We start from the raw sequence: 27,888 nt of genomic DNA, 5'->3' as shown, positions 1-27,888 counted from the left end.
CTTCCTCTCTGACTCTCTCTTCCCCTCCCGCAGCCGAGGCTCCATTGGAGCAAAGATAGCCCAGGCACTGGGGATGGCTCCTTGGCCTCTGCCCCAGGCGCTGGAGTGGCTCTGGTCACAACAGAGTGACGCCCCGGAGGGGCAGAGCATCGCCCCTGGTGGGTGTGCCGGATGGATCCCGGTCGGGCGCATGCAGGAGTCTGTCTGTCTCTCCCCGTTTCCAGCTTCGGAAAAATACAAAAAAAAAAAAAAAATAATGCAGTTTCAATTTGCTTTTCTCTAATGATTGAGTTTGAACATATTTTCTGAAAATAGTTCATTTATATATTTTGCCCATTTTTCCAAGGACTTGGCATTTTTCTTTTCAATTTTTAAAATTATTATTTTTTTTACAGAGACAGAGGGATAGATAGGGACAGACAGACAGGAATGGAGAGAGATGAGAAGCATCAATCATCAGTTTTTCGTTGCGACACCTTAGTTGTTCATTGATTGCTTTCTCATCTGTGCCTTGACGGTGGGCCTTTAGCAGACTGAGTAACCCCTTGCTTGAGCCAGTGACCTTGGGTCCAAGCTGGTGAGCTTTGCTCAAACCAGATGAGCTCGGCCCTGGCCGGTTGGCTCAGCGGTAGAGCGTCGGCCTGGCGTGCGGGGGACCCGGGTTCGATTCCCGGCCAGGGCACATAGGAGAAGCGCTCATTTGCTTCTCCACCCCCCCCTCCTTCCTCTCTGTGTCTCTCTTCCCCTCCCGCAGCGAGGCTCCATTGGAGCAAAGATGGCCCGGGCGCTGGGGATGGCTCCTTGGCCTTTGCCCCAGGCGCTGGGGTGGCTCTGGTCGCAGCAGAGCGACGCCCCAGAGGGGCAGAGCATCGCCCCCTGGTGGGCAGAGCATCGCCCCTGGTGGGCGTGCCAGGTGGATCCCGGTCGGGCGCATGCGGGAGTCTGTCTGACTGTCTCTCCCTGTTTCCAGCTTCAGAAAAATACAAAAAAAAAAAAAAATACAAAAAAACAAACAAACAAAAAAAAAACACCCAAAAAACCAGATGAGCTCGCGCTCAAGCTAGTGACCTCAGGGTCTCAAACCTGGGTCCTCCACATCCCAGTCTGACGCTCTATTCACTGAGCCACTGCCTGGTCAGTTTCTTTTCAATTTTGATATTACACACACACACCCTTTTAGGGCATAAACTGCAAAATTTATTCCTAGTTTGTCATTTCTTTTTACTTTGCTCATTTTTTTTTTTTTTGCCATGCTTCAAGTTTTTGTCAATATATCCCTTTATTGCTCCTGGGTTTTGAATCATATTTCAGAAAATTTGCCCAATATGCTAGGAGAACAGTTAAGCGAGGACAGGGGAAGAACTACCACATTCGGTGGGGAGATGGGGCTTGGGAGCCAATATAAAGGGAGGGGAGAAAAAAGGACGAGGGGGCACAGGGAAAAAGCATATGTATAAAGATTAGGGAAGAGTTGCCAGGGGTAGGAGCATTGGGAGAGTGGGGTACTCTGGAGGCTACAGAGAGGAGGGAGGTGGGAAGCCAGGTGCAAGATCACAAAGATGTCAAATCTGTCTAACATAAACTTACTGTAACCTCAATAAACCTCCCATCCATGTTTGTATTTCTTCTGGAGCCAAGCAAGTTGGACATAAAGTTCATTTCGTTGGGAGAAAATATTAGCAAGAAACAGGAAAACCTGGAAAAATAAGAACAAGATGGCAACCAGCTATTTCAGATACTAGAAGGTACTCCAAAGCCTGTAGTTACGACACCATGGGGATGGCACACACGTCACACAGTGGTCTTGGAGAGGACCTAGACAAGCCCAGTTTACTCATCGAAACTCAGTGTGTGCAAAGGTGGCGTCAAATCACCTGAAGTTTTTATTTTATGAAGTTTATTTTATTTTATTATTTTTTTCCTTCATTTTTCTGAAGCTGGAAACAGGGAGAGACAGTCAGACAGACTCCCACATGCGCCCGACCGGGATCCACCCGGCACGCCCACCATGGGGCGACGCTCTGCCCACCAGGGGGGCGATGCTCTGCCCATCCTGGGGGTCGCCATGTTGCGACCAGAGCCACTCTAGCGCCTGGGGCAGAGGCCACAGAGCCATCCCCAGCGCCCGGGCCATCCTTGCTCCAATGGAGCCCTGGCTGCGGGAGGGGAAGAGAGAGACAGAGAGGAAGGAGAGGGGGAGGGGTGGAGAAGCAGATGGGCGCTTCTCCTGTGTGCCCTGGCCGGGAATCGAACCCGGGTCCTCCGCATGCTAGGCCGACGCTCTACCGCTGAGCCAACCGGCCAGGGCTATTTTATGAAGTTTAGGTGGGTCAAGTTTGACTTCATAAACTGAAGAATATATAATTCACACAGTGGAATGTACAGACCTAAAAAGTACAGTACGATGAGTTCTGACAAATCTATACACCTATGTAACTACCACTTTCACCATATACAATTGACCCTTGAACAATACAGGTTTGAACTGTGTGGGTCCACATATATGTGGATTTTTTTTTTTCAATACAGTACTGTAAATGTATTTTATGATTTTCTTTTAAACTTGCAAACTTTAGTTTTATTATTATTATTTTACATTTTAGAGAGGGGAGGAGGAGCAGGAAGCATCAACTCCCATATATGCCTTGACCAGGGAAGCCCAGGGTTTCCAACTGGCGACCTCAGTGTTCCAGGTTGATGCTTTATCCACTTCGCCACCACAGGTCAGGACTTTATAATTCTTAGTTAACATTTTATTTGCCCAGCATATTTGACTATGAGAATATAGTATATAATACATAAAGCATACAAAATATGTACTAATTGATTATGTTATTAGTAAGGCTTCCAGTCAAGAGCAGGCTATTAGTAAAGTTTTTGGGGAGTCAAAAGTAAAATGCAAGATTTTCAATTGCATCAAGGGGCTGGCACCCCTAACCTCAGCACTGTTCAAGGGTCAACTATATATAATACATTACCAGTCCTAGAAAGCATCCTTGTCTCCTTTGATCCGGCCACCTTGATCTAGACCACTCCTTCAGAGGCAGCCACTGCTCCATTTTAGCAAGTGCTACTGGGATACAGGTACAGTAAGATAAAAATGGATCCATTTGCATAAATTCTAAATGGCTAAAAGATTTAAATGTAAAAAAAGAAAGAATATAAAAACTAGGAGACAATCTCATCTCTTAACTACGCCCTCCCCTGAAGCCGCACTGCCTTCTGGGCCATCACGCTGGCATGTTTCCACTCGGGCCCTTTGCGTGCCTCTCACAGGCACTGAGTGTGACCTCTGCTGTGTAGCCCTCTATTTAGAACTGCACCTCTTCCAGCCTGCTTTGTTTTCCTCCATGGCAGTTCACTTCCAACATACATCGGAAGTATAGATATTTCACTTACTTATCTTGTCAGTGGTCTGTTCCTCGGCCTAGATAGAATGCAACTCCTCGAAAGCAGGGACCTTTGTCTATTTTGTTTAGTGCTATATCCCCGTGTTTAGAGCAGGTGCTCAGTTACTTTCTGCTGAGGGTGAAAGTGATGAGGCGAGGTTCAGGAGGACCTGGGGTGGGGGCCAGGGCACCCCATTCTCTTGGCTTTGGTGAGATAAAAGGTAAGGCAGTTGTGAGGAAAATAGCAGAACAGCCTGTGAGGGGGTGGCAGATGTAGTTAGAGACACGGCTGATACACTCCGGCAATGCTTTCTTCCATATTGAGGGAGGTAAGGTGTTGGGGTGAACAAATGTGAAGCTTTTGGTTCCTGCTTGAGTCCCCTCTTCATTTGCACAGCTGCTGCAGGGTGCCCTGGGCCTGGGCCCAGCGCAGCCGCCACTGTGGCAGGGTCAGGCCTTGGCAGAGCTCCCCCGACAGGGCGACTTGGCCTGGCTGTTCCCACCTGGGGAAGGAGATGGTGTCAAAGGAAAGTCCTGGTTCCTCAGACCCACCCCTCCCTGGCTTCCCCACGCCATGGCCTGCTTGTCACCACTCTCCCCTCATCCCCTCCCCAGCTCTGAGGTTGGCACGTTCTACCCAGCCCAGCCCCACTCCCCAACACCAGTTCCCAGTTCCTGCTCACCAGTCCCCTACAAGCCCCTGCAGCTCGGGGACTCGCTCCAGCGCTTGTTTCAGCAGGTTCTCCAGCTGCTTCAGAGCCCGCCCCAGATCCTCTTTCTGCTCCTTCTCCTGAGACGCACGGATCTGCAGCAACTCTGCAGGTTAGAAGCCCAGGGGGTTGCACTGAGTCCTCTGGTTCCCTGTGTCTTGTAGCCAGTGGGTCAAGTAAATCTCCAGTCACCTAGTGTTGACCTCAGCATCTCTCCAAACCTCTCCCTCCTCCCAGGTCCACATCTCGGGGGCAAGCTCACTGTCTCTCCCCTCCCCTACCTCATCCTGGATGCCGCCCCCTGCCACCCCCACCATCAATCTCTATGGCCTAACTTTCAGTTTCTTCCTCCTTCCCTATTCCCCCTCCCCAGCCTCCTCGTAGGCTCCAGGCCTCAGCCACCCACTCTGCTTCATTCTCCATGTAGCAGCCAAAGTGATCTTCCCGAAGTCTAAACTTAATTCTTTCGCTCTCCTGCTGAGACTCTGCCAAAGCTCCCTAGTGCCCCAAAGACAGAGTCCAAGCTCCTCAGCATAGTACCTGAGGCTCTGCATTATGTGGCTGCTGCTCACTATTCCTGAGCAAAACCTCACCTGTCCCCCAAGGATCACTTGAAATAGCACCTTTCCTCTGGGTGACCCTTCCCAGCATTCCTCACCCCAGCGCTGCCTCCCCAGACTGCCGCGGCCCTTCACTCCCGCGGTGTTTTCCCCTGGGGACTGTGACTAGGTCTAGTCCCTCTCCGCAGGCCCCAAACAGTGCAGATCTGCAGTGTGATCAGATCCCTTGGGTCTGAAAGGATTGCTCCAACCCATCTTTGCCTTGTGACATTGGGCATAACATTTGCCCTTTGTTCAGCCACTTCTGTGTCAGGTGTCATTTTCTGAGCCACAGGCTAGTGGGGCGGGGACAGATTGGAGTACTCTGGAGATGGGACCCAGGGCTTGCTGACAGGCTGAAGGGGGGGGGGGGGTAGAGGCCTGGGAGGAATTAAGGATGACTCCTGGGTTTCTGGCTTCCACACCTAGATAAGTAGGGTAGGATCATTTATTGAGGAAGGAAACCAGACCGAAGAAAAACAAAACTGCTTTTGGAGCAGAGGGAACTAAGACCCGTTTAGATATGTTCAAGTCCACAGTGCCCGTTAGGGGGATGCGACTGAGCTGGTTCTTGGGCTGTTCCTGCACACCACTCCCTGCCCAATGGAGAGGGGGAAGGCAGAGCCTGAAGCTCAAAGGCCTGAAAATGGTCTCTTCCTACTTTGCTGATGGCACCCCGATTCATTTCTCGTCAATTCACATCTCCTATTTATTCTTTGATTCTTTGCTCTTTGATTCCACCATGGGAACACTGCCCTGGGGGTGGACTGCTCTCGCCTCTCTCTCCATTGAACTCTGCTTGCTGAGTGAGTCCAGGAATGAATGACTTTTCTGAGTTTGTTTTCTCAACTATAAACTGAGTCTTAATAACTCCTTCCTTCCCTCATTGTAAGGACTGGAAGAGACTGTTTGCATGAGCAGATAAAATGATTACAATCTTGGTCCTGGCCGGTGGGCTCAGTGGTAGAGCACTGGCTCAGCGTGTGGATGTCCCAGGTTCAATTCCCGATCAGGGCACACAGGAGAAATGACCATCAGCTTCTCCACTCCTCTCTCTCTCTTCCCTTTCTGCATCCATGGCTCGAGTTGGCCCCAGGCACTGAGGAAGGCTCCATGGCCTCTGCCTCAGGCACTAAAGAATACAGTTTACCTCAGATGGACCCCCTATTGGGCTTGCTGGATGGATCCTGGTTGGGGTGCATGAGGTAGTCTGTCTCTGCCTCCCCTCCTCTCACTGAATAAAAAAAAAATTACTGCAATCTCACCAGAGACAGAGAGTGCTTACTGTATGCCCTGCATTGTTCAGTGCCCTACTGGGGTCACCTGACTGTGTCTTCTCAGCAACTCTGTGAGGTACTATCCTATGTCTACTCCACTGAGGAGGAAACTGAGGCACAGGGAGCTCACATAGAGGTAGTGCTGAGAGGAGAATCCAGGGACTTGAACTCTACTACCTGGCTTTGAACTACTAAAGTATACTACTGAATGGTGACAAATGAGTACTGGGCAATTAGGTGGGCAGTGTTGCATAGTGGTTAGGAGCACAGACCCATCAGGAGTTAGAATGCTTGGATTCAAATCCTAGTTCTGCCATCTGGGCAACTACCAGGGCCTCTGTCCAGGTCCCAACTCTGTAAAAGGGAGAATGGGAGCACTAACCCCTTGCGGCTGCTGTGCATATGAGTAAGTGAGCAAACTTAAAGGAAGCTCTGTGTCAGGAATGGGTTGTGATTAGTTCTGGAGGCTGATGGTCCTGGCAATGGGCAGAGATGCTAGATATGGAAGCAGGGCAGGCCTACCCTGGGTGGACGGTCCTGGTGGTAGGCTGGTCTTCATGTGGAGTAGATTCCAGCACCAGAAATTCCACTGGTCCTGCAAGAACAGAAGCTCCAGGCGAAGAGAGGCAGCCTTCGGGAGGAGCAACTCTGGAGCCTGGAGAGAGGGGGAAAGGACAGTCACCTTGGGTGGGGGTAGGGATGGGAAGACAAGTCATAGGGTGCAGGCACTCACCTTCCCTGCGGGCAGCCCCAGCATGTGACTAAGCATTATGAGGCTAGAGCCCCTTGAAGATGCAGGATGCAGCTGATGGATAGATGGCAGGACTGTGGGCAGAGGCTGTAATCTGGGGGGAAAATCCAGGCTGGGTGAGGTACTGAGCAGGGAAGCTTGGGTTGCAGAGGCTCTGGGGGCTGATGGGTGGACTCGGAAGGTCCAGGAACTTGGTGGTAGGTCTAGGGACTAGGATTCCAGAGGATTCCAGAGTGGGGTTGAAGACCTGAGGGTGAGGTCTGGCAGCCTGGGAACACTGGGGTCTGAGGTTAGTTTTTGGACTAGGACAGTCAACCAAGGGAGGAGTTATAGGGAATGGCCCTAGTCTCACCCTCCAGGGCTGTGTCGCAGCAGGGTACCCAGCAGAAGGTGAGGCAAATGCAAGGCCTCCTTCTCTAGACAGTGAAGCAGCTCCTGGCTCTGTGGTGCCACCGACTCAGATGTGGGAACCACTTTTCGCTGAATCAGAGCCAGCACCTGTGGGGAAGGAAAGGGATGGGAGGGACGCCTGAGGTCATCCAGCCCCATCCCTTGGAGACCTGGCCTCCCTCCAAATCCCAACTCACCTCCCCGGGGCTCTGGCACAGGCGTGTCTTGCTGGCTGAGTTGCCCTTGATGAGCAGGCGGACCTGTTCCTGTGTCTCCCCCTGGACAACCAGGAGGTCACCAAGACAGGCGGCTTTTCCTTCCCAACTCCCAGCCTCTGGCCCTGCCCTTCCCACTGGTCCTGCTTCCTCTCGAAAGACTCAGCCTGGGCTTCACTCCCAACCAGGAGGTCTAGCTCTGGATCATAAGGCTCCCAGCCTCACTCTGACCCTCCATCAGGCCCTACCGTTTCTCCCAGAGCCCTGTTTCTCACCATCAGCTGGCGCCAGCGCAGGATTCGCTGCTGTTTGGCCTGTAGCTCCTGCAACAGAAGCTGCCGCTGTCCAGCCATCTCCTCCAGCTCCTTTCTCTGGGCACACAGGGCCTTGAGCTCTGCCCACAGGCCGCAGCCCCGGAGCCCCAGCACCAGTGCCTGCCTGGAGGACAAGCAGATGAGAGCAGTGGAGAGGAAGGTGACTAAGGCTACAATGCAGCAGGGCAGGTAATATCTGCAAGGATGCACTAGGAGCTACAAATGATGCATGGAGAGTAGGGAGGCAGAGATGAGAGTCACAGGGGCAGAAAAAGTCCAATATTCCAACACTCCAGGGAAAGAGATGTCCTGGAGGCCTCTGCTCAGGGAGCCCCCTCACCTCTCACTGGGTTCCAGGGTACACCTCTCCACCTCTTCCATTAGGCTCTGGAGGCGCTGGGTCAGGATTTGATGCTCCTTCAGGAGGGGGCCCCGCTGGGTGACCAGCACACCCACAGCTTGCCAGCCCTCCTGGGGCAGGAGTACAAAGTCAGGGTGGGCATCTTCCTTGAGGGTGAGGGGAACAAATGGGTCTTGGGATAGGAAAAGCATAGGATCTGGAAAGCGTGTCTGGGGATCACCTGGATGAGATGCACCACAGACGGCAGGGCCTGGCTGGAGTCAGACTGGTCTGGGACCTGAGACCTGGGGATGGGGATGGGGATGGGGATGAGGATGGGGTAAAACCGCTAAGGGAGGAGCCCTGGCCCCTTGCTTGGACCCTTGAGGGTAGCCAATGTTAGTCCACCTGGTTTGGTCCCTGGAGTTCAGTTCTGCCCCTATCAGCAGATTACGGTGCCTGGTCCTGGCCCTGTCCCAGCTCACCCAGCCACTGCCCTGCATGGCTGTAGAAGCAATCTACTACACACCTGGCTATCTCCGTATCTTGGAGCCTGTCTGGACTGCACAGGGCCCGAATCTCTGCCTCCCGTTCTGCAGCCAGGTGTTCCAAGGCAGCCAAGATATGGCCTGGAGGGTGGTTTGTCAGCAGTGTCTGGTGGGAGGAAGGGGGGCAGTCAGGGCAGGATGGGGGCAGGGCTGTGGGACCACATAGGGATGAAGAAGGGATGAAGAATCAGGCCCTGGTATCCAGAAATTCGATCACTGGGTGGTGAGTGTGGCCTTTCCTGAGAGGCCCCTTACCTCCACTGAGCTAAGCCACTGCTGGTAGGAAGTTCCTAAGTGGTCATCTTGAGGGGTTCTGTAGGGTTGAGAGAGGGGACAGAGAATGTTACAAGACATATCAATTCTTCTAATAATCACCACCAACTTACAAAGTGGGAGTTGTCCCTACCCCCAGTTTATAGATGAGGAAACCACGTTCACCTGTGAGTGCTAGATTTGACTTCTCTTATACCAACTTGCTGGCCATGGGCCGTCACATGCACTGCTTACTTTTATACCATCTCAACCGTTTACCTTTGCTAAGCCTCCTCACCAGAGAACACACCCTCCCTGCTTCCTTAGCTGGGTAGGGCGTCTCCTCTCCGTCCTCAGAGCCTATCAGGCTTCCCCATGCTCCAACAGCCCTACCTGTCTGGGTTGTCACTGTCTGTGATAGCTTCAGGTCAGGACAAGTAACTCCTCCCAAAGGCCAGGTTCTCTGCGGGGTTTCTGGGGAATGGGTGACACTCACAGGTTGCTGCCTCCTTTGGCCTGAGGAATCAGGAGGTTCTGCAGGAATTGGGTTCGGAGGGTGCAGGCTGTTCGGACAGCACCCTGGGGAAAAAGAGGATGGGACATAAAAGGGACTCAGGTTCATCTGACCCCAGACTCCCCACCCCTTTCCACACATGGCCCAGGACTCTTACCAGGACCACAGGCTCCAGTCCCACTGCTGCTGATGTCAAAGGTCCGAAGGTTATATCCACTTTAGCCTTCCTGGAGAGAAGAGTACAGTTGAGGCTAGGGTCCCTGGAAGGAGGGAGCTGGGAGAACGATGTCTGTGTCCCCTCCTGCTGCCAGTAAAGCTAGTCACAGGGATCACTGAGCCTGATCTCAGGGGCCACCTCCAAATTAGGCCACTGTCATTTCCTGGCCGGATAGATTCCATCACCCTCCTCACTGGTCTTACTGCTCTTGCTCTCTGCAGGGTGTTCTCCAACCAGTAGTTAAACGATCCTGTTAAAACCTCAGCCAGATCATGTCACTGTTCTGCTAAAAACCCTGTTAACAATGTGATGTGTCCTCATTACCCTCAGAATAACAATGGGTAATAGACTTCTCTAAGCACTTTAAATTATTTAACTCATTTAATTATCATACCGACCATATAAAGTAGGTGGTATTATCCCCATCCTATAGATCTTAGAAACCGAGACACAAACTTTAACAAAGCCATACAGGTATAAGCGGCCAAGCCAGGGCATGAACTCAGCTTCAGAGAATTCCAGTGCCTCCGCGGTGCTAGGTTCACTTCTCCAACCTCATCTTCTCATGCTTTCCCTCGTGCCTATGAAATAGGCCGAACTGCCCTCTGGCTGTTTTCCCCATATTCTAAGCACAGGGCCTCTGCTCTTGCTGTCTCTCTTCGTGAAAATTCTTCCCCCAACTCAAATGTTACCTCCTCAGAGAAGCCATCTCTGCCCATTCTACCTAGAGTAGCATCTCCTTTTCCCTTTCTATCCTGTCACTTTTCTTCACAGCACTTATCTCTACCTGCAATTACAGGGTTTGCTTCCTGGTTTACCATCTGTCTCCTCTGCATCAGAGTATAAACTACATGAGGGCAGGGTTGTCCATTATTTACTGTTCTTTCCTAGCAGTGGTATTCTAGATATATAGGTGGCACCATTCTGGGCACAAATACAGGTGGCTGAAATGACAAAACTTCCTGGCCTTATGGACTTTAAATACTAAAGAGTGGAGCTCAGAATTCTGGAACTCAAGAAGCGGTCAGGGCAGAGTACTAGGGTCTCTAAGAAAGATGTCTTTCCACCCAGCCTGGTGAAGGCTAGTCCCTGGGCACCTGAGGCCCACCTCTCTATGTCCTGCAGGCGCCTGAGCTGATTCTGTAGCCACTGCATGGGATGTTGGAGTCCATGCTGCTGCCTTCGCATGGCCCCAGCTTGGGCCCGCAGGAGGAGAGCACGCCGCTGGGTGTCTTGCATGTTTTGCAGCGCCTGCTCCATGGCCGTGTCTGTGGGAGAAACAGAGTGGCTATCAGTACCTTCCCAACACCCAGTCTGCTGCCCATCTGTCCAGCCCCCTGAGTCACCCTGAGCCTCGGTCTCTTGATCCATCAGCTTCAAGCTCTGGTCTAACTCCTGGATCTCTGTCTGTAGGCGGGCAATAGCAGCTTCCAGCTCCGATTTCTGACTGGCCTGGTGGGATCGGGTACAGGGTCAGACACATGGCCTGTAGGTGGCTCAGCCTGGCTGACTGTCCTTTGTAGAGCATGTCTCTTCAACTGCCCAGGGGGTTATCAGAAGGTTTTTCCTAGGCAGTTGCTGTGTCTGAACCTCTAGGCCCAGAGGAGCACTAGGGTACTATACTGGCCCCCAATCCTTCCTCCTGGAATCATATCACCCTCCCAACCTGTTTCCTGTCTCTGCATTGATGACACCACATTTCTGTATCAGTCTTCATCTCCTCATGAGCCCCTCATCTAGGAGTACCGAGGTTTCCTGGAAGCAACCCCTAGATCACCTGGGCTGCTTATACATACTGAGTCCCAAACTGGCCTCAATATCTTTCCCAAACTAGTCCATTTCCCATCTACCCTCACTAGCTTTGACGTCTCATATCTATGTCTTCCCCTTCTCTCCAACTCATGCCTCTCTCCCCTTGGACTGTAAGCCCTATGAGTGCACGGATCAAGGCTGTTTTGTGACCCAGTGTCCCCATTATCATCAAACACAAGGCTGAACCTAGAGCAGATCTACAAGTCCTTTTTTTGGATGACAGAAAATCTTGTAGCACATTCTACTCACCTCTGGACTGGACTGGTGACCATACCTGAGGAAATGAGGCCAGAGTTAGCTGACAGGGGCTTTCTGGAGGTGTGAGACTGTGGGTGGGGACAGGGCTGGATGGGACTGGGGATGATAGTAAGGGATAGCTTTCAGGATCAGTTACCAGAGTAGGTTTCCCCGGATCTTCTTGACATTCCTGCAGTGCAGAGTTAGGAGGAAGAGGAGTTACCGTGGGACTTACCTGTGTCCCCTCCCCTGCCACAGCCTCCCTTTTGCAGCTAGGCTCACCTCTGGCTGCGCACATGCCGTAAGACATAGGCCCAGATGTCAGCCCCCTGGCCCAGACACAGCCTGTGGGGACAGTGGATATCACACAGGACAGAGGCTCCTCATTCCCAGGGTGGTGGTGGTGGTGGTGGGTGGGGGTGGGGGCAGGACTTTATAGGGAATTCTCACTTCTGGGGAAGATAGTTTTGGGGCTAAGATATTCCTTCCTGGATAGGTCACTGAGAGGGTGGGCTTCTCACTGGGTGTGGAGGCAGTCTTATTCCCTGATGGGGTGCTTCCTTTCTCCTGGGAGAGGGTTACTTCCAGAGGTGGGGGTTGGGTATATACTGGCAGGAAGTGCTCTGTCATTACTGGATGTGGGCTATCACTCCTACAGATCTAATCTCCAATGGGGTGGTCTCTGCTGTCTCCAGAGTGTCCTCACTGGCTGGGCTGGGTGGTGGGTGGTAAAGTGCAGGGACAGCCTTCCTTACCCACGAGATCATATTTACACAGGGGAAGAGAGCTTCATTAACTCAAGGATGCTCACTGGAGCCAAAGACCTCTGGGCGGCCTCACGGGGTGGGGGAGGAGTATGAGGGTTACCGCCTGTACGTCCTCGCTCAGATCGTGTCCTCTTCCTAGGTAAACTACTCGGGGGTGGGGGACGCGCCTTTAGAGGTTATTCTCACTGGCGCGGAGGAGGAGGAAGGCGTGTCTTTAGTAAAGACGGGGTTCTCACTCCCGGAAACACTCTTTCTAGGGTGGGGAGTCCTCACTCTTGGGCGACCCTCACCTGCGCAGTGTCGACTCCGGGGCCCGGACTGCCTCCGGGGCCTCCATCTCTTCGGCCGCCCAGCAAACCAGTTCCCGCGCTTCCTGCACTAACTCCATGACAGCGCCTCCGCCGCCACCTCCCGCCTGTTCTTCAAGAGTGGCGCCCGCCTCTGACGTCACGAGCGCGGCGTCAGTGACTTGTTCGGTTGCTAGGCAGATGCGGGACTCCCGGCTCTGCAGGGTCCTGGAGATGTTTTGATCCTCCAGCATGGTTCCCACTGAATGAAAATGGAAAAGGCATGGAAAAACGGTGGGGCCCACTTGCGTCCTCCCTCTCACTACCAGCTGTTCCCCAAGAGGCAAAAGGTCCCCAATGCCTCACTTGGTTTTCTTGACAAAATCGGACTTTAATTCTAGGAGGATGAGAATTAGGCAAGGAGATGCCAAACTTACTGCCTCTGATTTCAGAAACAGGGTATCTTAGGTCTGAATGAGAGATGGAGGGCAGATAGCTTGGCCCTAATATGGCCCTGGCGTGCTTTCTTCCAGACTCGCTTTTCCTTACCATTCCATAACATTCATGAGCCTGTGCTGGGGACACAGCAATGGCTGAGGTAGCCCCAGTCTCCATGCTACGGAGCTCACAGTTTAGTGGGCGAATAGGCGTTATCACCAGGCAGGGATGGTAGAAAATAAACAGCAGGGGTGGGCCGCTTTGGGATACAGGGAGTGTGAGAGACCTGTGGGGAGTGCCAGAAGGCATTAGATACTAGAGGTGGAGTTCTGGAGAGCCCTCTTAGCCTCCAGTAGAGCCCTGAAAACTGGCAACATTCAGGGACCTTTCATTCAACATGCTTACCTAGGTGACCACTCTGTACTCAGTGTCCAGTACAGAGCCTGACTCCAAATAGTTGTTGAAGAAACAAATTGGAGATGGAGAAGCAGTGAGGTGACACTAAAACTGGGCACCCAGGGAGAGGGTGAAGCAGATGAGGAGCAGGGGAGAAGGACATTGCTCATCCACAGTAGGGCTATGGAGCAGAAAGGAGGAGACTGAGTGGATGGGGTTGATTGGCTGTAGAGCTGGGGAGGCATCCAGCATGAAGTCCAGAGCTCTGGGCTGGGGAATAAGTGGAGCAGAGGCAAAAGAGCAGGAAGTGTTGGGGGAGGTGCTGATAACAATCCGTATGAGGAGCCAAGAAGACATCCAAGGGCCGGCTCAATCTCTGACCCAAGGACAAGGGGACCATAAGAGCACCAGTGAGGCAGCAGATTTGGGGGGAAAGCTGAGTCCAGCTTCAAATGCTTCATAAGGGCTGAAAAGCGGAAAATGGTGCCAGAAGCTGGTGTAATCCAGGTGGACTTCCTAGAAGGAATAGTAGCAGCTGCTACTCTCTCAAGTATCTCTACTTTTCTGTCCTTTTGGGATTTTTTTTTTTTTTTTTTACAGGGACAGAGAGATTGTCAGAGAGAGGGACAGATAGAGACAGACAGACAGGAAGGGAGAGAGATGAAAAACATCAATCATCAGTTTTTCGTTGCAACACCTTAGTTGTTCATTGTTTGCTTTCTCATATGTGCCTTGACCGCGGGCCTTCAGCAGACCGAGCAACCCCTCGCTCAAGCCAGCAACCTTGGGTCCAAGCTGGTGAGCTTTTTGCTCAAACCAGATGAGCCCATGCTCAAGCTGGCGACCTTGAGGTCTCGAACCCGGGTCATCGGCATCCCAGTCCGACGCTCTATCCACTGCGCCACTGCCTGGTCAGGCTGTGGGATGTTCTTTTATTAAAAAAAAAAAAAATCAACTAAGAGCATGTCTGCCATAGGTCTATGAGCCTTTCAAGGGGCTTTAAAAAATTATTGGTTGTTAAGAGAATGAAAAAACAAGTCACAGATAAAATATTTGCAAAACACATGTCTGATAATAAACTTGGATCCAAAATATACAAAGAACTCTTCAAACTCAATCATAAGACAATAAAATAATCCAATTAAAAATGGACAACAGATGTTTCATCAAAGAAAACAAACGGATGGTAAAGAAGCATATGAGTGGAACAAAAAAAATGCTTTCCTTCCCCTTCCCCTTTTGCTCCCTGCCTCTCTTGGACTCTCTAAAATAATAAATATTGAACCCTGGCCGGATAGCTTGGTTGGTTGGAGCATCGTCTCAGAGTGTGGAGGTTGCTGATTTGATTCCCTGGTCAGGGCATGTACAGGAACAGCCTGTTTTCCTTTCTCTCTCTCTCTCTCTCTCCCTGTCTTTCTTTCAAAAACAAAACAAAAACAATGAGATATGTCAACACATCTATTAGAATATCTAAAATAAAAAACAACACCACCATTAAATGCTGTTGAGAATGTGGAACAACAGAACTCCCTTTAATTGCTCATGGAAATGCAAAACGATACAGCCACTTTGGAAGACAATCTGAATAGATTATATACTATATGATTACAATTATATGGCATTCCAGGAAAGGCAAAACTATAGAGATCAGTAAAAAGATCAGTGATTGCCAGGGGAATCATAGAATGGGTGTTGGGATGAAGAGGTATAGCACAGAGCATTTTAATATGGATAAAACTATTTGTATGATATTGTAATGGTGGAGTCATCACATTATGCATTTGTATAAAGCCATAGAACTGTATAACAGAATGAGTCCTAATGTAAGGTATGGATTTAATGTTTCACTATTGGTCATCAATCACAACAAATGTACTCCTACAAGATAGGGGAAAGTGTGGGTAGAAGGAGAGAAGGTATATGGGAACTTCCTTTTCTTTTTGTGGGATTTTCTGTAAGCATAAAACTGCTCACAAAAAATAGTCTTAAAAAAGGATTGGCCTGAACAGAATAAAAAGACAAACTATACAATGGGAGAATATATTTGACAATACATTTGATAAGGGGTTAATAACCAAAATTTATAAAGAACTTGTAAAACTCAATACCAGGAAGACAAACAATCCAATTAAAAAATGGGCAAAAGAAATGAATAGACACTTCTCCAAATAGGCATATGAAAAAATGCTCAACATCACTAATCATTAGAGAAATGCAAATTAAAACCACAATGAGATATCTTCTCACACCAGTCAGAATGGTTCTCATCAACAAAACAACACAGAATAAGTGCTGGAGGGATGTAGAGAAAAGGAAACCCTCCTGCACTGCTGGTGGGAATGCAGACTGGTGCAGCCACTGTGGAAAACAGTATGGAGATTTCTCAAGAAATTAAAAATCGAACTGCCTTTTGACCCAGTTTCCACTTGTAGGAATATACCTCAAGAACACCATAGCACTGTTTCAAAAGGAGAAATGCACCCCCATGTTTATGGCAGCATTGTTCACAATAGCGAAGATCTGGAAACAGCCCAAGTGTCCGTCAGTGGACAAGTGGATTAAAAAGCTTTGGTACATATATACTATGGAATAATACTCAGACATAAGAAATGATGACATTGGATCATTTACAACAACATGGATGGACCTTGATAACATTATACTGAGCGAAATAAGTAAATCAGAAAAAACTAAGAACTGTATGCTTCCATACAGAGGTGGGACATAAAAATGAGACTCAGAGACATGGACAAGAGTTTGGGGGTTACAGGGTGGGAGGGAGGAGAGGGAGAGGGTTGGGGAGGGGAGGGGCACAAAGAAAATCAGTTAGAAGGTGACAGAAGACAATTGGACTTTGGATGATGGGAATGCAGCATAATCAAATGTCAAAATAACGTAGAGATGTTTTCTCTGAAAAAAAGAAAAAATAGGATTGGCCTGGTCTGACCCATGGTGGTGCAGTGGATAGAGCAGGGGTTCCTAAACTACGGCCCCCTGAGGCCATTTATCCGGCCCCCACCACACTTCCGGAAGGGGCACCTCTTTCACTGGTGGTGAGAGGAGCACAGGATGTGGATGCTGTATGTGGAGTACTGTATGTGGTCGCGCTTCAAAGCGCGGTGTCGCTCACTTACTGTAATACTTCCGGTGATGCGAGATGCACACGTCTTGGCTCCAGAAGCACGTCATATTGTATTTGTTCCCGTTTTGTTTTTTTACTTTAAAATAAGATATGTGCAGTGTGCATAGGGATTTGTTCATATTTTTTTTTATAGTCCAGCCCTCCAACGGACTGAGGGACAGTGAACTGGCCCCCTGTGTAAAAAGTTTGGGGACCCCTGTAATAGAGCATTAACCTGGAATGCTGAGGTCACTAGTTTGAAACTACAGGCTTGCCTGGACAAGGCCCATATGGGAAGCAACTACTACAAATTGATGCTTCCTGCCTCTCCAAATCAATAAATAACATCTTTTTAAAAAATATTTTTGAATTTATTTATTTTTATTATTATTTTCTTTTTACAGGGACAGAGAAAGAGTCAGAGACAGACAGGAAGGGAGAAAGATGAGAAGCATCAATCAGTTTTTTGTTGCGGCACCTTAGTTGTTCATTGATTGATTTTTCATATATGCCTTGACTGCGGGCCTTCAGCAGACCGAGCAAACCCTTGCTCGAGCCAGCGACCTTGGGTCCAAGCTGGTGAGCTTTGCTCAAACCAGATGAGCCCGTGCTCAAGCTGGCGACCTCGGGGTCTTGAACCTGGGTCCTCTGCATCCCAGTCCGACACTCTATCCACTGCACCACCGCCTGGTCAGGCAATAAATAACATCTTTTTAAAAAAAGGATTGGCTGAAAGATGGATTATTATTATTTAATGAAATATCTATAACTATAACCTAATGACAACTAATCAGCTGCACCTTGACTCAAGCTACATAATTGTATATAAATACAGTATAAAAGGATTTTGTATGTTTTTATAAAAAAGTTAAAGCCAAAAAATATATAACTACTAGTGGTTCCCCCTACCACTACCCCCAGTTCTAAGAAAAGCCACCCAGGGGTTATTAGACACATCCTCTAGGATATCTAAGAGAAAGAGAGAGGGAGAGAGAGAGAGAGAGAAAAAGAGAGAGAGAGAGAGAGAGAGAGAGAGAGAGAGAGAAAAGAGCTGGTCATGTGACCACCTCCCCTGCAGGCACTCACTGTCTTCTCACTACTTTTCTCCAGTCTCTTTGTAATATGTCAGTATGACTAGGCTGGATGAACTATATCCTGGAATTACCTTCTTTGTTTTTTTTGTTGTTGTTGTTTTGTTTTTACAGAGACAGAGAGAGGGATAGATGGGGACAGACAGACAGGAACGAAGAGAGATGCGAAGCATCAATTATCAGTTTTTCATTATGACATCTTAGTTGTTCATTGATTGCTTTCTCATATGTGCCTTGATCGTGGGCCTTCAGCAGACCGAGTAACCCCTTGTTGGAGCCAGTGACCTTGGGTCCAAGCTGGTGAGCTTTTGCTCAAACCAGATGAGCCTGCGCTCAAGCTGGTGACCTCAGGGTCTCAAACCTGGGTCCTCCGCATCCCAGTCCAACGCTCTATCCACTGCGCCACCGCCTGGTCAGGCACCTTCTTCGTTTTTTTAAAAAATGTTTATTATATTGATTTTTTTTGAGAGAGGAGGGGAGAGAAACAGGAACGTCAATTTGTTCCTGTATGTGCCTTGACCAGAAATTGAACCAGCAACCTCTGAGCTTCAGGATAATGTTCGAACCAACCGAACTATCCAGCCAGGGCTGGAATTACCTTCTCTGTATGTGTCCAGTTAGAATGGGCCAAAAAATTCTTGGACAAAATTTGAAGGTCAGAAGTGAAGCAACTGCCATTTTGTAGATCACACATGTTGCCTCATTGGCTGGCTGCTGACTCATCATTTTTGCATAGGGCAGCAATCAGACCAGCAATTAGTGCACCTTCTCCTGGGCCTTCCTTCAACTTGAACTCCTGGGCCAGGTGTGTGTTTAGCTCCAGCTTCTGTGGATACTCACCAAGGGCAGAGGCAAGTTTGTTCTAGCTTGTCCTAGTGTGAGTATTAGACACTAAGACAATCTTAGGGACAGCTCAACTCCACTAGTTGTGCAAGGTCAAAACCCTGTTATCTTTATCTATCTATATAGAATCTATTTCCCTTAGTGGTTCAGCCTCCCTGTATTTTTTAATTTAAAAAAAATTTTTTTTTTTTTGCATTTTTTTTGCATTTTTCTGAAGCTGGAAACAGGGAGAGACAGTCAGACAGACTCCCGCATGCGCCCGACCGGGATCCACCCGGCACGCCCACCATGGGGCGACGCTCTGCCCACCAGGGGACGATGCTCTGCCCATCCTGGGCGTCGCCATGTTGCGACCAGAGCCACTCTAGCGCCTGAGGCAGAGGCCACAGAGCCATCCCCAGCGCCCGGGCCATCTTTGCTCCGATGGAGCCTTGGCTGCAGGAGGGGAAGAGAGAGACAGAGAGGAAGGCGCGGCGGAGGGGTGGAGAAGCAAATGGGCGCTTCTCCTGTGTGCCCTGGCCGGGAATCGAACCTGGGTCCTCTGCACGCTAGGCCGACGCTCTACCGCTGAGCCAACCGGCCAGGGCTAATTTTAAAAATTTTATTTATTTATTTTAGTGAGAGAGGAAAGGGGAGGGAGATTAAAAAAGAGAAAGAGAGGAACATTGATCTGTTACTGTATTAGCCCTGACTGGGGGTCAAACCAGCAATCTCCGGGCTTTGGTACAATGATCTAACCAACCAAGCTATCCAGCCAGGCTGTTCAACCTTTCTGATTGAAACCTGGAACGCTCCGTAAGCAAAGATTCTTGATGTCTGAGAAATCACTATTATATTAAGCTGTTGTTCAGGGAGAAAGTTACAGTGGCTTCTCTTCTCTCCACTCCAAAAACGTCTGATGCAAAAAGATGCGATTGACATCTTACTCACAGGAGAAGAAACATAAATCATGTACCCTCACTGTATTTAGTCTGTTTAATATACTTGGGAAAGTGATTTTTGTCCCAAAACTGAGAAGGTGCTCAAGGCCAGCATCCCCAGCATCCCAGAGGGGCTTGTTAGAAATACAGAATCCTTGCCCTTTAACCCCTGGAATTATTGAATCAAAAGCTGAATTTTGACAAAATCTATCAGTGATCTGTATGAATATTGAAGTTTAAGAAGTGTAGTCTGGCCTGACCTGTGGTGGTGCAGTGGATAAATCATCGACCTGGAATGCTGAGGTTGCTGTTTCAAAACCCCGGGCTTGCCTCGTCAAGCAAGGCACATATAAGAAACGGCTATTACGAGTTGATGCTTCCCGCTCCTTCTCCCTTTCTCTCTCTCTCTCCCCTCTCCATAAAATAAAATTAAAAAAAAAAAAAGGTAGTGAAGTCTGCTCCTGGCCTGTTGATTCAGTGGATAAAAGCATTGGCCCAGGTGCAGATGTCCTGAGTTTGATCCCCAGTCAGGACACACATGAGAAGCGACCATCTGCTTCTCTTTCCCTAACCCTCCCCCTTCTCTTTCTCTCTTTTCCCCTCTTGTAGCCAGTGGCTTGGTTGATCCAAGTGTCAGCTCTGGGTGCTGAGGATAGCTTGATTGGTCCAAGCATTGGCTCCAGACAGGGGTTGCCAAGTGGATCCTGGTTGGGGAGCATGCAGGAGTCTGTCTCTCTCTATCCCCTCCTCTCACTTAAAAAAAAAAAAAAAAAAAAGAAGTGCAGTTTATAGCACACAACTTTAAAGGGATGAAACTTTTTTCTTTTTTTTAAATTACCATTAATTGCTAGAGATGGATTTTTATCATTTGCTTCTTGGATATACAGTTTTAAAATATGTGATCAATATCTGGCACATCTTAGACCATCCTGTCTTTAATTTCCTCATAAAAATTCATATTAAAATTATTTTTTTAATTTATTTATTTTAGTGAGAAGAGAGAGAGAGAGACAGAGAGAGAAGGAAGGGAGGAGCAGGAAGCATCAACTCCCATATGTGCCTTGACCAGGCAACTCCGAGGTCTCCAACCAGGAACCTCAGCATTCCAGGTCGACACTCTATCCACTGCAGCACCACGGGTCAGGCTGAAAACTCATATTTTTGTGACCATGTGAACTGACACTAACTGAGCCAACTGAAAGACCCAGAAGGTGAGAACTGGAAGGTGAAGTTGGGAAGATTTGGCAGAAGTCACTAAGGACTATTACACACTGAAAACAATCAGGTGTATCCATACTCATTGAGTAAAAGTGCCAACTACACATGGGAGTGATTCACGGCCCCCTGAGTTCAGTGTTTTCTCTAGGGATGGAGGGTGGGAAGAACGTAACGGAAAAGAGGGGCCAGGAGCTTAATCTGTATCTATAATATTTTATTTCTACAAAAGAATAATCTGATGTAAATATAGGAAAATGTTTACCTCTGTTAAATCTGGATATTACACAGGGGTCTGTTAGACTCTTTTTCTTGTACAGTCTGTGGATTTGAAAGCTTTTTTAAAAGCAGGCTCAATTTACTTTATTTTTCTTGTGTAAAATTATGTGGTGGCCACAGCTGGAGCCTGGGTCCTCTGCACAGAACTCTATTGTTGGTCTTTACAAGGTAGTCAGTGAATTCCTGATAGCAAGACTTTGTGAACAGTCTCTTTCCAGAGGTCAGGGGTGAGATAGCGGTAGGTATTGGAGATGGCCTCAAAGGTGGCCTTGGCCAAGTTGGCCAGAGTCGCAGTGCAGCCCCTGGCTGAGATAAAGCAGTCGTTGATACTGTACTGGCCATCATTGACAGCTTCTTGGGCACAGGGGCTGAGACAATGCCAGTGCCCCTGGGGGCAAGGATGAGGCACACCAGCACAGAGCCACAGCAGCTGGTCACCTTGCAAGGGGCAGTGTGGAGTTTTCCAGTCTTGTTCCTCCCGTAGCCTCCCTGCACAGGTAAAATAGAGAGCTTGGCCAGGATAATGGACGGCAGTGGCTACTTCCTTGGAGCACTTGAACCAGGTCCTCTGGCCAGCGCAGGTCTGCTTTTTCAAGGAGTATAATCTTCAAAACCTCCATCTTGAGAGATGCCTCCAGGAAAAAGTTGGTGATCTCAGATTCTCTGATGGACAGGGAGAAGAGACAGATTTCCTCCAGGGATTTGATTTTCATGACCTTGACCAAGTGGTCCAACTTATTGATGGGGATCCACTCCTTGTCCTTACTGCTGAGAGCTCCATAGCCTCAACCCAGCCTGACCCCAACCATGACCTTGGCCCTGGGTGCTGCTGCCAAATCCTTCCCTGAAGCAGCCACACCCTCCCATTCCAGGGCCCCTGGAACTCTGGGCCTTCCTGTAGCACCGGTGTCAACTGTCACTTGGTGTTTCATCGGAGAAGAAGCAGATTTGAAACCTTTATCTAAATAAATTAAGAAATTTAAAGTTTTTAAAAAGTAGGAGAGAATATTCTGGTTGGTCTGTGGAGGGTGGAGCTGAGGAGGAAATTGAGGCTGAGGCAGGGGACTGGGGCAGGTGATGACAGGGCTGAAGCAAGGCAGGGAGTAAGTGGGAGAGATGCTGGGCCAAGTGGAGGAAACGTATCCACAGGCTAGAACCTTTCCAGAAAGGGAAGTGGTGTTCTCATTGGGACAGTACCTCCCTTCCACTTCTGGGGTATTATTCCTGCTGTGCCCCTTACCTCAATTACCCTTAATCCTTACCTTCAATAGCTACCTCCTCCTCAGATGTGCCCTCCCAGGGAAGTCTTCTCTGTCCCCTCCCCACCAATTTGTTGGATTACCTTCTCTGGACTCTCAAAGCTAAAACTCTTTTTGGATTATAAATGTCTGAAAATCCAACTCAAAGTAGTTTTTATCCCCTTCTAAATCAAGAAACTTATCTTGGCTCACATGGTTTTAAAAAAATGGATTTAGCTTTACCAAGCAGTGGCACAGTGGACAGAGCGAATAAAGTATCACAGAGGACCCAGGTTTGAAAACTTGAGGTCGTTGGCTTGAGCACAAGCTCATCCAGCTTGAATGCGGGGTCGCTGGCTTGAGCATGGGATCATAGACATGACCCTATGGTCACTGGTTTAAGCCCAAAGGTGACTGGCTTGAGCAAGGGGTCACTGGCTCTGCTGTAGCCCCAGTCAAGCCACATATGAGAAAGCAATCAATGAACAACTAAGGTGTCGCAACGAAGATTTTATGCTTCTCATCTCTTTCCCTTCCTGCCTATCTGTCCCTGTCTATCCCTCTCTTTGTCTCTCTCTCTCACTAAAAAAAAAAAAAAAAAAAAAAAAAAAAAAAAAAAAAAAAGGTTCAGGTGAGGTTGATCCTGCAACTCGAAGAAGGCAGGTATAACAAGCAAAACCTCTTAGGTTTGAATCATGATCCTGGCTCCACCACTCACAGGCTGGATAGCCTTGGGCAAATCTCTCAATTTCTCTGGCTTCAGTTTCCTTATTTATGAATTAGTGACAATAACAATGCCTATTTTTTCAGTCTTGTTGTGGTATTTAAATGAGATAATGCGCATAAGCTCTTTGAACAGTGCTTGAACACAATTGACTGTTCAGAGTCTATCATGATGATGATGATGGTGATGTTGTGAGGACCCAGTTTCCTGTTTCTCTACTTTCTACTTTTTGCTTCCTTGGCTCCTTCATTATCTTGGCAAACCCAGGCTCTTCTGCAGGATTGCAAACTGGCTTACCCTGCACCTTCCGAGGTGTGGGAAAAAGATGTGGTTTTAGAGGCTACCACGGAAAAGGTAGGCTGCTTCTCTTTACTACAGGGGTCGGGAAACTTTTTGGCTGAGAGAGCCATGAACGCCCATATTTTAAAATGTATTCTGTGAGAGCCATACAACGACCCGTGTACATTATGTATTATTCAATAAAAATTTGGTGTTGTCCCGGAGGACAGCTGTGATTGGCTCCAGGCACCTGCAACCATGAACGTGAGCGGTAGGAAATGAATGGATTGTAATACATGAGAATGTTTCATATTTTTAACATTATTATTATTTTTTATTAAAGACTTGTCTGCAAGCCAGATATAGCCATCAAAAGAGCCACATCTGGCTCGCAAGCCATAGGTTCCCAACCCCTGCTTTACTTTCAGAAACCATTTAAGTCTCATTGGCTCAGGAAGTTTCACATGCCCACTGTTAAACCAATCTTTGAGCCAGAATATGGCTTATAATGACTGCTATGCTGTACCTTGCCAGTTTATGTCTCATCCTGTTCCCTGGGCCAGACAAGAGAAGGTCTGCAATGGAACAGAATAGAAAGTCCAGAAATAAAACCACATATATATAGTCAAATAATTTTTGATAAAGGGGCCAACAACACACAATGGAGAAAAGAAAGCCTCTTCAATAAATGGTGCTGGGAAAACTGGAAAGCCACATGCAAAAGAATGAAACTGGACTACAGTCTCCCCCCCTGTACAAAAATTAACTCAAAATGGATCAAAGATCTAAACATAAGACCTGAAACAATTAAGTACATAGAAGAAGACATAGGTACTCAACTCATGGACCTGGGTTTTAAAGAGCATTTTATGAATTTGACTCCACAGGCAAGAGAAGTGAAGGCAAAAATTAATGAATGGGACTACATCAGACTAAGAAGTTTTTGCTCAGCAAGAGAAACTGATAACAAAATAAACAGAAAGCCAACTAAATGGGAAATGATATTTTCAAACAACAGCTTAGATAAGGGCCTAATATCCAAAATATACAAAGAACTCATAAAACTCAACAACAAACAAACAAACAATCCAATAAAAAAATGGGAAGAGGATATGAATAGACACTTCTCCCAGGAAGAAATACAAATGGCCAACAGATATATGAAAAGATGCTCATCTTCTTTAGCTATTAGAGAAATGCAAATCAAAACGGCAATGAGATACCACCTCACACCTGTTCGATTAGCTGTTATTAGCAAGACAGATAATAGCAAATGTTGGAGAGGCTGTGGAGAAAAAGGAACCCTCATACACTGTTGGTGGGAATGTAAAGTAGTACAACCATTATGGAAGAAAGTATGGTGGTTCCTCAAAAAACTGAAAATAGAACTACCTTATGACCCAGCAATCCCTCTACTGGGTAAATATCCCAAAAACTCAGAAACATTGATACGTAAAGACACATGCAGCCCCATGTTTATTGCAGCATTGTTCACAGTGGCCAGGACATGGAAACAACCAAAAAGCCCCTCAATAGATGACTGGATAAAGAAGATGTGGCACATATACACTATGGAATACTACTCAGCCATAAGAAATGATGACATCGGAACATTTACAGCAAAATGGTGGGATCTTGATAACATGATACAAAGCGAAATAAGTAAATCAGAAAAAACCAGGAACTGTATTATTCCATACGTAGGTGGGACATAATAGTGAAACTAAGAGACATTGATAAGAGTGTGGTGGTTACGGGGGGGGGGGGGAGGGGGGAATGGGAGAGGGATAGGGGGGGAGGGGCACAAAGAAAACAAGATAGAAGGTGACAGAGGACAATCTGACTTTGGGTGGTGGGTATGCAACATAATTGAACGACAAGATAACCTGGACTTGTTATCTTTGAATATATGTATCCTGATTTATTGATGTCACCCCATTAAAAAAATAAAATTATTAAAAAAAAAGAAAAAAAAAGAAAAAAGAGAAGGTCTGAACTTTCAGCTTCTGATGCCATGAGACTAATTCTGTCCAATGGACTGAGAGCAAAAGTGTATGGCACTTTAGGGCCAAAATTTAATTGTTACAATCCTTCCCCCACCCCCACCCCGTCCCCTCCCCCACCCTTTACTGAGGTATAACTGCCAAATAAAACTGTAATATATATATATATATATTTTTGTATTTTTCTGAAGCTGGAAACGGGGAGAGACAGTCAGACAGACTCCCGCATGCGCCCGACCGGGATCCACCCGGCACGCCCACCAGGGGCGAAGCTCTGCCCACCAGGGGGCGATGCTCTGCCCCTCCGGGGCCTCGCTCTGCCGCAACCAGAGCCACTCTAGCGCCTGGGGCAGAGGCCAAGGAGCCATCCCCAGCGCCCGGGCCATCTTTGCTCCAATGGAGCCTTGGCTGCGGGAGGGGAAGAGAGAGACAGAGAGGAAGGAGGGGGTGGGGGTGGAGAAGCAAATGGGCGCTTCTCCTATGTGCCCTGGCCAGGAATCGAACCCGAGTCCCCCGCATGCCAGGCCGACGCTCTACCGCTGAGCCAACCGGCCAGGGCCGAAACTGTAATATATTTAAAGTGCACAACATGGTGATTTGACACACATATACATTGTGAAATTATTCCACAATCTCATTAATTAACACATCATCTCCTTACATTGTTACTTTTTAAAAAGCTTTGGTGAGAATGCTTAAGATATATTCAGCATATTTTAGTATACAATACAGTATTGTTAATCATATTCACCATGTTTAACATTAGCTCTTCAAACCTTCTTTATAACTGAAAGGTAGCACCTTTTTATCAGCTTGCCCTCATTCTTCCCACCCCCTGCCCCTGGCAACCACCATTCTACATTCTGTTTCTATGACTCCACATATTAGTGATATCGCACAATATTTGTCTTTCTCTGACTTACTTCACTTAGCATAATACCCTTAAGGTCTATCTATGTTGCTGAAATGGCAGGATTTCATTTTTCTCATTGCTGAATAATATCCCTTTATGTATATATTCCACATCTTTTTTATTCATTTGTCTGTTTTCAGACACTTAGATTGTTTTCAGATCTTGGCTAGTGTGAGTAATCAGTGATCACAGGAGTGCAGATACCTCTTTGAGACAGTGATTTTAATTTCTTTGGCTATATACCCAGAAGTGGGATTGTTAGATCATAGAATACTTCTATTTTTAATTTTTTGAGGAACTTCTATAGTGTACCAATTTACATCCCACCAACAGTGCACAAGGGTTCACTTTCAGGCCTAGGCTTTTAAGAAGAAAGTATGCTTTCTTCACTCTCTTCTGCCTGGACTCTGAGCGCTTAGCAGACGGTGTACTCACCAAGTGAAAGAAGCCTGGACTCCTGACTTAACATGTGGATCATCAGAAATGCCCACATTGGTAGGTTCTGTGAGTGAGAAACTATTTTGTGAGCTCCTGATTTGGTGAAGTTTGTTACAGCTACCAGCAAGACCTTAAACAATATACCTTCTAGATCTCATTGTCCCCTACCAGTGTATCAGACTATCAGTGGTTGTGGAGTAGGACCTGGTTTTTGGTATCTCCCGTGTTTCATGGACTGATCCTTTGGTCTATACCCTATTTGACAGAACTCTAATAATGATCATTCACTTGGATGTAATGGCAATGACATTGGATGGATGTAATGGCAATCCCTGTAAGCACTTCTGCCAGCTCCTTCACTAATCTTGTTGCAGACAATGCATTAACAGCGGGGGACCAGTACTGGCACTGTGTTAGCTTATGGCCTTGTCTTTTTTTTTTTTTTTTCCCTCCATAGCATTTTCCATTCTCTATCATTATCTTGCTTATTTAGAGGTCTATTTGTTTATGCTTTTCTTTTTTTTTTTCAAGGTTTTTTTTTTTTAGATTTTATTAATTTTTATAGAGAAAGAGAGAGAGAGAGAGAGAGAGAAGGGGAGAGGAGCAGAAAGAATCAACTCCCATATGTACCTTGATCAGGCAAGCCTGGGGTTTCAAATCGGCGACCTCAGTGTTCCAGGTGCTTTATCCACTGCGCCACCACAGGTTAGACTATTTTTGGTTTTCTTCCCAACTAGAGTGTAGGCTCCATCAGAAAGGGGTCTTATTTATTTTCCTCTGCTTTGTTTCTGGTTCCTAGTGTAGTGCCTGGCACATCGTAGGTGTTCAGAAAGTATATATTTGTTGAATGATAAATAAATCATGAACTTGATGGCTGGGGGGCGGGGTAGAGAGGAGACAATCCATACCTGTTATAGAAGCTCTCTACAATCAGAACATGAACCAGCCTGACCAGGCGGTGACATAGTGGATACAGCATCGACCTGGGACACTGAGGACCCATGTTCGAAACCTTGAGGTTGCTGGCTTGAGTGCAGGCTCACCAGCTTGAGCGTGGAGTCTCTGGCTTGAGTGTAGGATCGTAGACATGACCCCATGGTTGCTGGATTGAGCCCAAAGGTTGCTGGCTTGAAGCCCCCCAGTCAAGGCACATATGAGAAAGCAATCAATGAACAACTAAAGTGCCACAAGTCGATGCTTCTCATCTCTCTCCCTTCCTGTCTGTCCCTTTCTCTTGCTCACTTAATTAATAAAATAAAAATAATAAAAGAACATGAGCATTCTAACCACTTCACTGACAGCTGCTTGACCTCTCAGCTTGCTGATGGATCCTAAGCACCCAGATTAGGTCTGGCTTTTACAATGCATCTC

At 47.7% G+C, this 27,888-nt stretch overlaps 1 protein-coding gene across 1 annotated transcript; it reads right to left on the bottom strand.

The window, feature by feature from the left end:
* Positions 1-1,434: 1,434 nt before the first annotated feature.
* On the bottom strand, positions 1,435-12,750 carry HAUS5 (HAUS augmin like complex subunit 5). The gene is made up of 20 exons (XM_066242319.1): positions 12,623-12,750; positions 11,848-11,910; positions 11,723-11,755; positions 11,578-11,602; positions 10,863-10,968; positions 10,625-10,784; positions 9,457-9,526; positions 9,282-9,364; positions 8,789-8,846; positions 8,515-8,639; positions 8,227-8,290; positions 7,986-8,116; positions 7,607-7,769; positions 7,314-7,394; positions 7,079-7,224; positions 6,709-6,820; positions 6,498-6,630; positions 4,073-4,205; positions 3,400-3,892; positions 1,435-1,696 (listed from the first exon to the last, which is right to left on the bottom strand). The coding sequence occupies exons 1-19, from the start codon at positions 12,718-12,720 to the stop codon at positions 3,775-3,777; spliced, it is 1,902 nt and encodes a 633-aa protein (XP_066098416.1). The 5' UTR covers positions 12,721-12,750; the 3' UTR covers positions 1,435-1,696; positions 3,400-3,774.
* Positions 12,751-27,888: the final 15,138 nt, after the last annotated feature.

The sequence above is a fragment of the Saccopteryx bilineata genome, chromosome 9 (assembly GCF_036850765.1).
Source record: "Saccopteryx bilineata isolate mSacBil1 chromosome 9, mSacBil1_pri_phased_curated, whole genome shotgun sequence".
NCBI lineage: Eukaryota > Metazoa > Chordata > Mammalia > Chiroptera > Emballonuridae > Saccopteryx > Saccopteryx bilineata.
Note: the sequence above shows the minus strand (reverse complement) of the source record. Positions and strands in the feature narration are given on the sequence as shown.

Coding starts and splice junctions, on each gene's coding strand:
- HAUS5 (XM_066242319.1), bottom strand. CDS start 12,720: ATGGAGTTAGTGCAGGAAGCGCGGGAACTGGTTTGCTGGGCGGCCGAA. Junction 11,603..11,722: donor ATCCGGGGAAACCTACTCTG/GTAACTGATCCT, acceptor TCATTTCCTCAG/GTATGGTCACCAGTCCAGTC. Junction 4,206..6,497: donor ACCAGGACCGTCCACCCAGG/GTAGGCCTGCCC, acceptor TCTAACCTGCAG/AGTTGCTGCAGATCCGTGCG.